This window comes from Sebastes fasciatus, chromosome 11, assembly GCF_043250625.1.
Source record: "Sebastes fasciatus isolate fSebFas1 chromosome 11, fSebFas1.pri, whole genome shotgun sequence".
Classification (NCBI taxonomy): domain Eukaryota; kingdom Metazoa; phylum Chordata; class Actinopteri; order Perciformes; family Sebastidae; genus Sebastes; species Sebastes fasciatus.
In genome coordinates this window covers 2,168,475-2,182,102 of record NC_133805.1, presented here as the reverse complement: position 1 = coordinate 2,182,102, position 13,628 = coordinate 2,168,475, and the positions used below count along the sequence as shown (strand labels likewise).

The 13,628-nt window shown below is 35.9% G+C and overlaps 1 protein-coding gene across 1 annotated transcript; it reads left to right on the top strand.

Moving 5' to 3' along the window:
* Positions 1–1,920: 1,920 nt before the first annotated feature.
* Positions 1,921–10,204, top strand: LOC141776376 (immunoglobulin lambda-1 light chain-like). The gene is made up of 6 exons (XM_074649893.1): positions 1,921–2,269; positions 2,362–2,685; positions 6,006–6,044; positions 9,157–9,462; positions 9,595–9,669; positions 9,780–10,204. The coding sequence occupies exons 1-6, from the start codon at positions 2,047–2,049 to the stop codon at positions 9,926–9,928; spliced, it is 1,116 nt and encodes a 371-aa protein (XP_074505994.1). The 5' UTR covers positions 1,921–2,046; the 3' UTR covers positions 9,929–10,204.
* The last annotated feature ends 3,424 nt before the right edge of the window (positions 10,205–13,628 follow it).

The following is a 13,628-nucleotide window of genomic DNA, read 5'->3' as shown; positions in this document are numbered from 1 at the left end:
TAAATTTCTATAATATTTTTAAGACATTTAAATTCATTTCATCAAGCTCTGTGTATCATTGTTAATATATATATATATATATATATACATATATATATATATATATATAAAAAGGGATTTCATGGTTTTCTCTACACTCTGAAAAATGTAGACATAGATGTCAGTCTTCATAAACAAAAAATATAAAATATGTTGTTTTTTATATTGTAATTTTAATGTTTAATGTCTTTAAGGACGTGTTGTGGAAATGACATGTTTGCTAATATGTCAGATAAATGTCGAGGTGTGCTACGTACGTTAGCTTTGACTCTCAGCATCTAATATACACATTTACAGTGAGACCCAATTAATGTAATTCAACACTGTGTAGGGACCCCAGCATGCAGAAATATTCAAACACACCATTTTAGAATAGAATAAACTATCATTTATACTGCATGTGATGATCATAAAGTGGGCATGTCTGTAAAGGGGAGACTCGTGGGTACCCATAGAACCCATTTACATTCACACATCTGGAGGTCAGAGGTCAAGGGACCCCTTTGAAAATGGCCATGACAGTTTTTCCTCGCCAAGATTTAGTGTAAGTTTGGAGCGTTATTTAACCTCCTTCTCGACATGTTAGCATGAAAACGTACAAAAGGAGAAAATCAAATGCATGAATCTGAACACAAATGAGATCACTGAACAGAAGGAGATAAAAAAAAGAAACTTGTGTCACAAGATAAAAGTTCTTTGAGGAACAGACAAAAGGTTTTAGGCTGCTGTGTGTGTTTTTATCCACGAGATGTCACTGTGGTTCTCATGGCGACCATCATCAGCATCATCAGCATCATGTGGATGATGTCACACATGTTAGTCTGCTGATGAAGCTGCAAGATGTTGTCTGTCTTCAAACTGTTCAGAGTTATAGAACACAAATTAAAAAATAACTCAGAAAACATTAAATAAGCAAAAAAACAAACTTGTGTTTGTCTTTTTATTTTGAATGAAGAAAACGATAATATATATACTACTACTACTAATAATAATAATAATAATAGGGGAGGAAGTAGATTTTATTAATTTCACAAAATAGCTTCAGTTAATAAATTAAGATTATACCAAAACTAAATTATTCAGATTGTCCAAAAACATAAATATATTTAATTAAACTAGGGCAATCGATCAAAATAGTTATTCACAATTAATCAAAAATTATTTTTATTTTGCATATTATTTTATACTAAATGCAGTACCTGTGAGGGTTTCTGGACAATGTTTGTCATTGTTTTGAGTTGTTAATTGTTCTCCATTTTTCATATTTATTTATTTATATATCTATTTTGTTATTTTTTATCTAATCCATTTAAATTTTTTTCCATTTATCTATATATTTTTTATGTTCCATTCTTATTTTATATTTATTTTGGATTTTGATTTTCCATTTTTATGTTTATTTATTTATTCATTTTTCATTTTTCATTTCAATTTTTATTTTTATAGTTAATTATTTATGTTTATTTATTTTTTAATATTTATTTATTTATGTATTCCTATATAATTTATTATACATAAGTAACTACATATACATTACACATAAATACCTTTGAGGGTTTCTGGACAATATCTGTCATTGTTTTGTTTTGTTAATTGATTTCCAATAATAAATATATTCATATATTTACATAAAGCAGCATATTTGTCCACTCCCATGTTGATAAGAGGATTAAATACTTGTCTAATCTCTCTTTAAGGTTCATTTAGAACAGATGAAAATGTTTTTGATTAATTTGCGATTAATCGTGATTAAATATTTTAATTGATTGACAGCCCTAATTAAAGAATAAAACAATGATTCAGTACTTTAGAATACAGACAAACCAAAGCAGGTTTATAGGCGAGTGACTTTAGCTTATTACTCTTAAACACTGAAAATGAAAGAAAGAAACAAAATAAAATATGTTTCCTTTCTAAACTATTCCACAATAAACTCCTGTAACTGTTCTAATCTTTATTTTTAGTACGTTAGTAGTAACTTTGCTTTTCCTTCTAGGACGAGTCAACATGTCTGCAGTTGTCAGACAGCAGCGTTATCTGTCCACCGCAGGGGCTGATGGGAGGTGTGAGGAGCCTTCAGGAACCACGTGGCCCTCGTCTGATCTCACAGCTCGTCCTTGTTTGGCCTCAGCTGCATCAGAGCGCCACTTCTCCCCAGGTCCACCAGAGGAAACACCACTGCACACAATGCTTTTCCTCCCAGCTGCTGCTCTGTGCTGTCTGTGTTCAGGTGAGTGTTTCCAGCCAATCAGGAGCCAACAAAGTCCACCTGTAACAAACACTGTCACACTCACCTTCATCTACCTGTCTGTCTCTCTACAGCGCTGGTTGCCATGGCAGCAGAGCTGATTCAGGATGATTTAACATTGACCAGGAGAGTTGGTGGAAATGTTTCCTTCAGCTGTCGAGGAACTAACCAGTGTGGCGGTAATTATGTATTCTGGTACCAGAAGAGAGACACAGAAACATTCACATTGATTCTTGATATTCATAAGACAAATGGTGGAATAGATTCACGTTACAATCATCCTCAGAAAGATGATTTCTCAGCTGTGAATAAACAGAACGGCTGTGAGTTGGAGATCCAGAAGGTTAAACTCAGTCATTCAGCCTCCTACTACTGCTCCTGTGGAATAGCTCTCCACAGTGATAAATGATGCCTGCAGCCTGTACAAAAACCATCAGAGGAACAGATGTCAAACAGTGGTTGTGACAGGAAGAGAGCAGTAAACCACAGCCCAGGTTCACATATTTCACCTCCATCTCAGCCACAGTCACACACACACTGAACTGAGGGATTCATTAGATTTGATATTCATTCATATTTCTATCAGATATTGCAGCAGGTTTATTGTTGTTCCACACAGTGAGGACAAACTAGTGGCACAGAGGCACAAGGATGAAATCATTTAAAGACATCAGACTAATAAATGGGATCAGTCCTCACTTATGTTGCTTAATGAAAATGAGAGACAAGATCCTGACCGACATATATCTATTTTTAAGTTTTCAACCAGTCTTACTTATTTGGGCATCAAAATAGTACCTCAAGAAAATATAGCCTTAATAAATGACGACCTTATAATGGATTCAACATTCAAATCTATAGAAAGATGGAAGCCTCTGCCTATTTCTCTGACAGGGAGAATAAACATATTAAAGATGAGCATATTACCTAAATTCACAAATGGATTTCAACATATCCCTTTGGCACCACGGAAGGAATGTTTGTGAGAATTACGTCTCTCATTACAAAATGTATTTGCAATAAGAAGTGTCCTAGAGTTCGCTTGTCTCTGTTGTATCTTCCATTTGACACAGGGGGGTTGAAGTGCCCCATCTTTATTGGTATTATCTGGCTGCACAGCTGAGAACTATAATGTTCTATTTCTCTATTGCAGATACTCCATCATGGGTGGATATAGAGGTGTGTGCCGTTCAGATACCATTAAATCTGTATCTGTACTCAGCCACTCCAAAACATCTAAGAGCTCAAACTACCCACCCCATAGTGCTTCATATGATTAATGTCTGGTACGAGGTAAAGACATATATGAATACAGCTAACTCCTTGTCACAATATAGTCCCATTTGGGGAATGTTTCCTTCAAACCAGGCAAGCTGGATGCTGGATTCCAGTTATGGGCAAAGAAAGGGCTAAGTAAAATACCTGACCTTTATAAAGAAGAGGTTCTAATGACCTTTGAGGAACTCTCTCTAGTACATAACATCCCACAGAAGCATTTCTTTAAATATGTGCAATGGAGAAGTTGTATCTCCTCTATGCAGAACCAGTCATTAGTAATTCCTGCACTTTCATCCTTAGAAGAAATTATTACCAAAAACTGCAATAGTAATGTTTTAAGTTCATTAATATACATCTGGCTTGCATCTGGCTCCAAGGAGACCTCAATATCCAAACTTGACGCATGGAGGTGGATTTAAAGGAGGACGTCTCAGATAATAATTGGAACATAGTCTTCAAGGAGGCTCAGACACAAACAGCCAACACTAATTTGAAGCTACTTCAATACAACTGGTTGATGCAGACTTATATAACCCCTGTCAAACTGAATAGATAGAACAGTAATATACCTGACACTTGCTTTAAATGTAATGAGGCTCAAGGAACACTTATACATTGCATTTGGGAGTGTGACAAAATGAAGAAATTCTGGAGGGAGGTGATCAATAAAATCAGGATCATTGTGTCTGTAAACATTCCACTAGACCTCCAAATGATATTGCTACATCTGTACCCATCAGATCTCAATCTGAGAACCAGAGAATGTAAATGTATTGATTTAGCTATATTGCAGGCAAAACCAATGATTGCTTTTAACTGGAAGAAATCCGACGCACCTACATCGGACGCTTGGATTAAAAATATACACAATGTATGTCAATGGAGAGGATAACATATACCTTGAAAAACAAACTGTGTGTTTACGAGGAAATATGGAAATCATTTACTGATTTCATAAAGTAGTGATATTGGAGAGCTTCTACAGGAGGAATAATTAAGATAGGATACGTACAAATTCACAATAGTGGTAGACCCTCAGAAGGGAATGAACTCTTGTTTTTGAAAATCTTTGTATCGTTGGGGAGAGAGATGGGAACTTCTCTTAACAGCTCTCTGCTTGCTGCGACTACAGCGTGTAGCTGCGACTACAGCGTGTAGCCGCTGCCTGCGTGTTCCGTACCCGCCGGTGCAGGACCGGAACACACACACACCGGTCAACGATTTAACGGCACAGCTGACAAACTGCCTCTGGACACGTTAGCGGCTCCCGCAATACGTCCTGGAAGCCCCGGTACCTCGGTCAACCGGATTAGCCGCCACGCAGCACACCGGTAGACACGGTAACCAGACAGGGACAACAGCAGTCCGGGGAGGCTGCCAGAGACAGACGCCCGCTCCTTACACCAGGTAAGTGGACTCGATGCTGTAACCCTGATGTTCTGGTTTGAGTTAGCTTTTTCTTTTTCTCTGTATCACACGCTCTGCACCAAAGTGGACATCAAAATGGCAATGATCCCACGCCAGCGCATGCGCTTTATAGACTCGCGTCTGGGCGTGGCCGGCAGTGCCGGTGTGTCTTAAAAAGTATCCACGTCACCTGACCCAGCTGAGATCATTCCCCATACATATGGAATATGTAAGCTGGAGAGATAGTCTCGATACGATAGAGAACTGAGGGATTCATTAGATTTGATATTCATTCATATTTCTATCAGATATTGCAGCAGGTTTATTGTTGTTCCACACAGTGAGGACAAACTAGTGGCACAGAGGCACAAGGATGAAATCATTTAAAGACATCAGACTAATAAATGGATCAAAACATCAAGAAGTCCTTTTTGAAAAGCAGCGTCTGATTAAAAACATACATTAAAACAACATGATCAAAATGATGAAGACAACAACAAGCTTCATCATTATGATGAAGATTCAAATCCTCTGCTTTGACCTGCTGCAGGAATAAAGTCCATTCCTCCTCACAATGCTGATCTGCTCTTAATGCAAACACTTCCTGTGTCTCCTTCACAATAAAAGCCTTCCAGACCAACTCTTTGTGCTCCAAATGAAAACAAGACTACAGTTCAACACACACTGGCTGTGTCACCAAGCGTCCTGTCATTTGATGCACAGACGTCATAAATCAAAGTAATGGACAATTTAAAATGTGACCTGATGATGGTGCTGGATAAAACCTGACCAAAGTCAGTAGGATTCATCCTCTGAGGAACATGAACGTGTGAACCAACGATCCACGGAGACACTCTGCTAGTGTGTCTAAAAAGACAATAAAAGAAGAGACAGTCATGTTAATATGAACATTAGAGGAACACATCATGGAGCTGAAATATCATTCTGCTTCATCATTTGGACTCGTTCACCTCAGCTGACACGCTCAACAGCAGACAGGTTTTTGTATTACTCTGTTTCACTGTGGGAGCAGGACTGATCTTTGGCTCTGGAACTAAACTTCATGTAACAGGTAAGAACAAACATTCATCTTCCTTCAGTTGTTTTATTGAACAAGTTGAAAATGTGTTTTAATGAGTTAGTTTTTTCATCATTAGTAGTGAGTTCTTGCAGCCATGCAGCTGTTGTTACATTAAAAAGGTTCATAATTGCTGAAACGATGTTTAAATCTCACTGAACAACTCAAGTTATTCTTTATTTCTGCAGATTAAACTGATTTATAGAGAAAAAGGTTGAAATATAAAAAGCGTGTAACTTTAAATATGTTGTATAGAAAATTAATAAATCATCTTTAAATGGCAAAATATACCTCATGTAGTACAAAATAAATGATGGTAAATACTATGTATTATATTATATGATATTATATTATATTATATTATATTATATTATATGATATGATATTATATTATATTATATTATATTATATTACTGTTTAACATTTGATCTAACGTATGACGGTAGTCGTGTATAAAAGCTAAAATTGTTATGAAAAACATTAAAAACTATTGATGTATTTGTGCTTCTTTAGTAATTAGAGTAAAGTATATGATGGTAAATATTTGATATGTTATATATATTATAATAGTTAAATTTACAATTGTAATTTATGTGAAGATAAATATTTAATTAATTATAATATGTGTAAGGAATGGAAAATTGTTTTTCTCTATTAGAGTTAATACGAATAATTAACATTATATTATATTATATTATATTACTTGTCAATTTCCCCATGGGGATCAATAAGATATTAGATAATAAGACATATAAATATAAATGTAATCAAATTGAAATTTTTAAAATTACCACTCAATTTTACTTGGAGGTAAATAAAAAATGTATTTAAAAAGTTAAGTTAACATTGTTATGAAAAAAGTAAGTAAAAAGTAATAATTCAATTGTTGATGTACTGATTTATTTATTTAATAATTACAGTGATGTATATGTTGGAATGTAATTTATTATAAAATGTGTATTAAGTTAACGTGAAAGGAACAAAAAACTCTCATCTCCTATTATATCATATTATATTATATTATATTATATTATATTATATTATATTATATTATATTATATTATATTATATTATATTATATAAAATTCACCAGGGGGATCAATAAGGTTTTATCTTATTTTAAATAGCAGTTTTTATTCACATGTCACATATCTTAACACGACATTGTAGTTGTGTATAAAAGTTAAACAAAAAAAAATATTAATGCATTTATAGTTTTGTTTAGCAATTAGAGTAAACTATACAGTGTTAAATATTTTACATGTTTTATGTATTGTAATCTTTAAAATGACACTTGACTCTATTTCATGTGAAGGAAAATATGTATATGTGTGTATGATATTACACACTATTTAATATGTGTCAGGAAATGTATCTTGAAAAACAAATAACTTTAAATATGTTGTATAGAAAATTAATATATCATTTTTAAATGGCAAAATATACCTCATGTAGTACAAAGTAAATGGTGGTAAATACTATGTATTATATTATATTATATTATATTACTGTTTAACATTTGATGTATCCTAAAATATCAGTGTAGTTTTGTATAAAAATTTAAATTGTTATGAAAAATGTTAAAATCTATTGACGTATTTTTGTGTCTTTAGAAATTAGAATAAAGAATATGATGGTAAATATGTTATATGGTCTATATCATAATAGTTAAATTAATAATTGTGTTTTATGTGAAGATAAATGTTTAATTTATTATAATATGTATATTAAGTTAATGAGAAATTAAAGGAAAATTGTTTTCCTAATTCTTTCTTTTAATATCATCAAATCCTGTTATATTATATTATATTATATTACATGTCAATTTCATAATATATATATAGTATGACAATTATACTACATTTATTTACTATTTATAATATTTTATACTAATTTATATTAAAATTATACGTATTATAATTTTAAAAATTACAACTCTATTTCACTTGAAAGTGAATCTATAATTTATTTTAAAAGTTCAGTTAAATTTGTTATGAAGAAAGTAATTAAATTATTGATGTACTGATTTATTTCTTAAACCATTACAGTGATGTATATGGTGGTAGTAATAAGTAATTTATTATAATATGTGTATTAAGTTATTATATTATATTTAAATTTCCCCAGGGGGATCAATAAGCTTTTATCTTATTTTAAATAGCATTTTGTATTCACATGTCATATATCTTAACACGTCATTGTAGTTGTGTATAAAAGTTAAAAAAATATTTAAAAAACACTATTGATGTATTTATAGGTTAGTTGCTATACTATACAGTGGTAAAATATATACAGTATTATGATCTATGTATTGTAATCTATAAAATGTCACTTGACTCTATTCTATGTGAAGGTAAATATGTAATTTATTATATGAATATTATCCCTAATATAAGAAATCAAATTTCAAATTATTGTTAAATTATAGTGAATGAAGTTTGTACACAGAAATAAATAATTATTAAATAGATAATGTTCTTTTGTCTCCATATAACCCATCAGAGCCGGCCCGCGGCATAGGTGGTATAGCTGAATGCTGGGTCTCCATTTATCCAGAGGGGAGCCCCGATTGAGGGAAGACAAAAAAATCTAAATTTATAACTTTTACTATTTTTTACTAATATTATTTTCGTACTATTATTTAAAAACATAACAAAAATCCCACAACATCATCAGTACATAGTGTATTAAATAGGCTGTATTTTCTGGGTGGCCCGCAGCATCACCCCCCATCATTTTGAGCTACACAGTTTTTCTTGAGTGTGATCTGCATCGCTTAATGTCAAAACATGAAGCTCTGTAGTTTCTGTGTGAGTGTATGAACACAATGGTTGGTGGTGGAATGGGCTGCGATGCGAGAGGCACCGGCTGATCTCTTTCCTATGGCACCAGATTGGTCAGGACCGGCTCTGTAACCCATGCTGCCATTAGATGCTGAGTGTGTTCCATATGAAGCTGAATACAGTAGACTGTATGTAGTGAACTCTGAGTAGTTTAGTGATCACAGTCCATGTAGTTTCCAGGATCACACTGAATGCAGTGCAGTGCTGTAAGCTGACTGTGTCAATGTGTGTCTGTGCTGCTTGTTGCTGCTGTCAACCTTCAGATGAGCCGGTAGTGAAGCCCGTGGTGAGCGTGTACCCAGCAGCATCCAGAGCCCACCTGGAGGGGAAGAGCTCCCTGCTGTGTCTGGCCTCAGCCATGTTTCCTCCTCTGGTCCAGTTCTCCTGGAAAAGACGAAAGGACAACGGTCCTCTGGAGGAGCTGCCCCCTGCTGAGGGAGAGCAGCTGGAGCTCAGAGAGCCGGGACGCACCGCCGCCATCTTGCTGATCCGTCAGCCAGAGAACACGTATAAATACCGCTGCTACGTCCACCACGAGGGGGGCACAGTGGAGGCCCCAGCAGAACAAGGTAATGAAGGCTCGCTGGCTGTGTTCAGCAGTGATTCAGCTTCATGTGGAGACGCTGTCAAAGAGAGCAGAGGAGCAGAGGACTGACATTTCTCACTGCAACTCCAAACATGTCACTCCTTTTGTGTTTCAGAGGTTCCAGCTCCAGCAGCCTCCTGTCCTCCAGAGAGAGAGCCAGCACACCTGCCAGCTCTGCAGCAAGCTGACTGTAAGATCACCTGCTGCCTCTCCTTCAACCACCATGTTTCCTTCAGCACTTCACCTTTTATTTTCAATGCTATCATTTAAAGTGTCTGTGTGTCTGTCTGTGTGTGTCAGTGTCCTTCCAGTCTCAGTGCAAGGTGAAGCTGCTCTGTGTGCTGTACACAGTGCTGATAGTGAAGAGTCTGGTGTACTGCTGTGGACTCTCTCTGCTGATGATCCTCAGAAACAAGGGACTGTCCACCAACTGCACACATGCTGACTGACTGGCCTTATCTCACCATCAAATCTCATCAATTCATCTCATTCATCACTTTGATCACTATTCACAAATATCAATGATGACGTTGAGGCGACCCCTGCTGTCGCCTATATAGTAGGGTTCCTGTTAACCTGCCATTAGGGCCTTCTGGGAACACCTGGGCCCAGTGTTCCCAGCCTATAAAGCCTAGGCCCATGACTCATTCTCTCTCTCTCTCTTTCCCCGCAGACACCATCGCTGGGCATGTGGCGGCCTTAGGTTCTCCTTGGTTAATCTTTTGCTTGTTTTATACATTTTACAACATGCACACACCATTTATATTCTCAATGCACACCTCACACTACTGATACTACTGATATTCACACTCCATACCTTTTGATCCTTTTGTTCTGCATAATTTAATCTACTTCTGTTAAATAGATTAATTGATTTTATCGTCACCACGGTGTGTCTTCCTATTTGTCATGGCCTTGAGAACCAGGTTGTGATAAATTGGGGGCTTGTCCGGGATTTGAAAACGGTACATGTTTTAAAATATTTGTATGCAGGTTAGATACTGTCATCCTAAAAATATAAACACACACACACACACACACACACACACACACACACACACACACACACACACACACACACGTATAAATTTGCAGTTACTCAGTATAAATTCTGTGTAGTGTTATTTTGATGCTGTTTATTTCCATTTTAATTGTGACTTGTATAATAATAGAACATTCAGATGAATCATTAGCTGTCTGGTAGATGTTTGATTGTTTACAGGGTTTTTCTGTTCTTGTGTTTCTTTTTAATACATTATACAGAGTCAGATTTGTCAAATTCATTCAGTGTAACATTCTCAATAAAGTGTCTGTGTATTATAAACATACTTGTGTTTATGTCTAAATCCCTTGACCCTTAACTTGTGATCTCACTGGTGGTGACTTTGTGGAGCATTTGGAGTCATTTTTGCGTTCGAGTGTGGACGGAGATATTTAGTAAAACGAAGGTCATGTGGACAGATTGTTTTAAATTTAATTTTTAAAAGCTGCGGTTACTTCGTATCTGTGTGGACGTGTAAAACGGAGCGTTTGGGAAACGATGGCGTCCTCTCCTCATTTAGCACCCATTGCTGCTTTGTGTAATGAGCGGCGGACTGTTGGCTTTTTTAATGTTTTGTTAGCACTGCTCGGACTAATTACTACTTTACATCTGAAACATGTTCCCGTCACAAGAGTCCAAAGCAGGAACACATTAAACATGTGGAGGCTGAATGGGGATTGAAGGAGAGGTTTGGAGCACTCAGAAGGGAGATGGACATAAACCTGAATGACCTCCCTTATTGTTTATTGTTTATTTATTTTTGCACAAATGAAGACAACACAAACATAACACATAAATAAATAAACAATATACAGTGAAGGAAGAGGCAGAAAACCCACTGAGTTTATCTGAAGACTTCACCTAGAGACAAGGTTAATATATGACTACATAATAGTGATGGCAAACAATTAGAACATGATATATATATAATAACAACAATAACAATAAATATATTTTAAAAAAAAAGAAATGTGTGTGATGTGTGTAAGTGTATGGTTTGTGTTTGTGAGGGAGATATTGGTTTAAACATCCACATTGACTTCTGGACAATAGAAATCAAACATCACACTATGAGTGTGGTGATACATGGACAACATGAAGAAAAGCAATTACAAAACAGTAATTAAATGACCCTTTAAGCATCTTTTGAAACATTTAATACTTGAACAGTTTTATGATAGATGTGAAAAGCTACTTCATAATTTGGTTCCTCTAAATCTTATCAAAAACTGACCTCTTCTAGTGAGGAATTTAGGAGGATGAAGATCTAGAGACTGACGGGTTGAGTAAGAATAGACCTGAGAATTTGCTCTAAAACAACTGCTCAGGAATATTCCCACCAGAAAGTATCTTATAAATAAAAACACATATGTGAGAAATATTGATGTGATAAATAGTAAGAATGTGGAGTTTGTGAAATAGAGGAGCAGAGGAGATGTGTGACTCTGATCGAGTTGTAATCCTCACAAAACGTTTTTGGACGACTCAAATTTTACGAAGATAAGAAGGAAAAGTACTCGCCCAAACTATATTACAATATGAAAGATAGGAATAAATTAGACTGTGATAAAGAGTAAGGAGACAGTTTGTGGTGACAAGAGGACTAACCCTTCTTGTTATTCCAATAGATTTATTTATTTTTCTACTAACCCAGTCAATCTGTTCTCTCCAACTCGAGCTCTCATCAACAATCAATCACAGGAAGTTGGTAGTTGACACTTGAGACATCTCAACAGACTCAATGTTAGATAAATCCTTAGAGTATGCCTCCTTTCCTCATTTATCATGTAAAGAGACAGTTGATGACAGCAGAGTGATGACAGGAATCCCCCCCACCAACAATGACTGTTATCACACTGACTGTAATGAAGCTGAAGGAAAGGGAGAGAGAAGGGTGCTAACTAAATCCCTTGACCCTTAACTTGTGATCTCACTGGTGGTGACTTTGTGGAGCATTTGGAGTCATTTTTGCGTTCCAGTGTGGACGGAGATATTTAGTTAAACGAAGGTCATGTGGACAGATTGTTTTAAACGGAGAGGATCCGTTTTTAGAAACATCTGTATAGGTGTAGACAGGGCCCAAAGCTGAGACAGAGAGTACTGAGCGCTGAAATCAAGCTGTAGTTCCTGGAATGATTGTTTAACCAGAGTGGATGGTTGTAACTGTCGTTGTGTTATTAATGTGAGACAGGCTGCAGAGCGGAAACCCACACAGCCTGTCTGCTGCAGAAAAGGAAGTGTTGATTCTCTGTCAACAGTTTTTTTTACGAGTCCTAATAACCACTGAGAACAGATTCATATCTGCTGCTGTACACACTCATCAACTCCTCTTCCTCTCTGCAGCTCTTTGTCTTTCCTCTTGTTGTCTGGAAGCCTTTTTCCAACCAGCCCTCCATCAACTGTTAACGTCTGCTTGGTCCCTTAAACCATCTGGTTGCAAATAGATTAATGTTCAGGTTCAGCAGCTGTAAATGCTTTACAATCTAAAGCTCCTGATTTAGTTCCTAAATCAGGAGCTTTAGATTGTTCCTGAGAGCATTTTCACAGCACAAAGAACTGTGAAATATAAACCATTTAAAAGCAGAAGCTATGTTGACGTGTCATTATTTGCAGTGAATTATTATTGATGCATATTAACAACATACTCAATATTGAGTCAGTTGTTCTGTTTGTTACAGTGCAGCAAGTTTCTTTCATTTTTAATAAAATCCACATCAGATATGTCCAATGAAAGGATTTACAGTTTGTCTCAACTAGAAAATGAAACTAGTCCCAAGTTAAATTTAACATTCAGCCTTCATCCCGACTGATGGAGCCGAGGTGTCATCATTTTATAGCAGTTGTAGCTTCAAAGCAGCTCTGCTGTTTGTTCATGTGTGTAAACAACAGTGTCATCAGCGTAGAGCACGTGTCAAACTCAAGGCCCGCGGGCCAAATCCAGCATTTTATGTGGCCCGCCAGAGCTTGCAAAGAATATCATTTGCTTATCATACAATTCTATGCTGCATTACAGAAGTACGGTGTCCATAAACTACATGTTCCACAATGCATCTCGAGTTTGTTACCTGCACACTGAAGCGTCTCAGTATCAGCCGTTTCCAGCAGCG

Coding starts and splice junctions, on each gene's coding strand:
- LOC141776376 (XM_074649893.1), top strand. CDS start 2,047: ATGTCTGCAGTTGTCAGACAGCAGCGTTATCTGTCCACCGCAGGGGCT. Junction 2,686..6,005: donor CTGTGGAATAGCTCTCCACA/GTGATAAATGAT, acceptor CTGTGGGAGCAG/GACTGATCTTTGGCTCTGGA. Junction 9,463..9,594: donor GGAGGCCCCAGCAGAACAAG/GTAATGAAGGCT, acceptor TTTGTGTTTCAG/AGGTTCCAGCTCCAGCAGCC.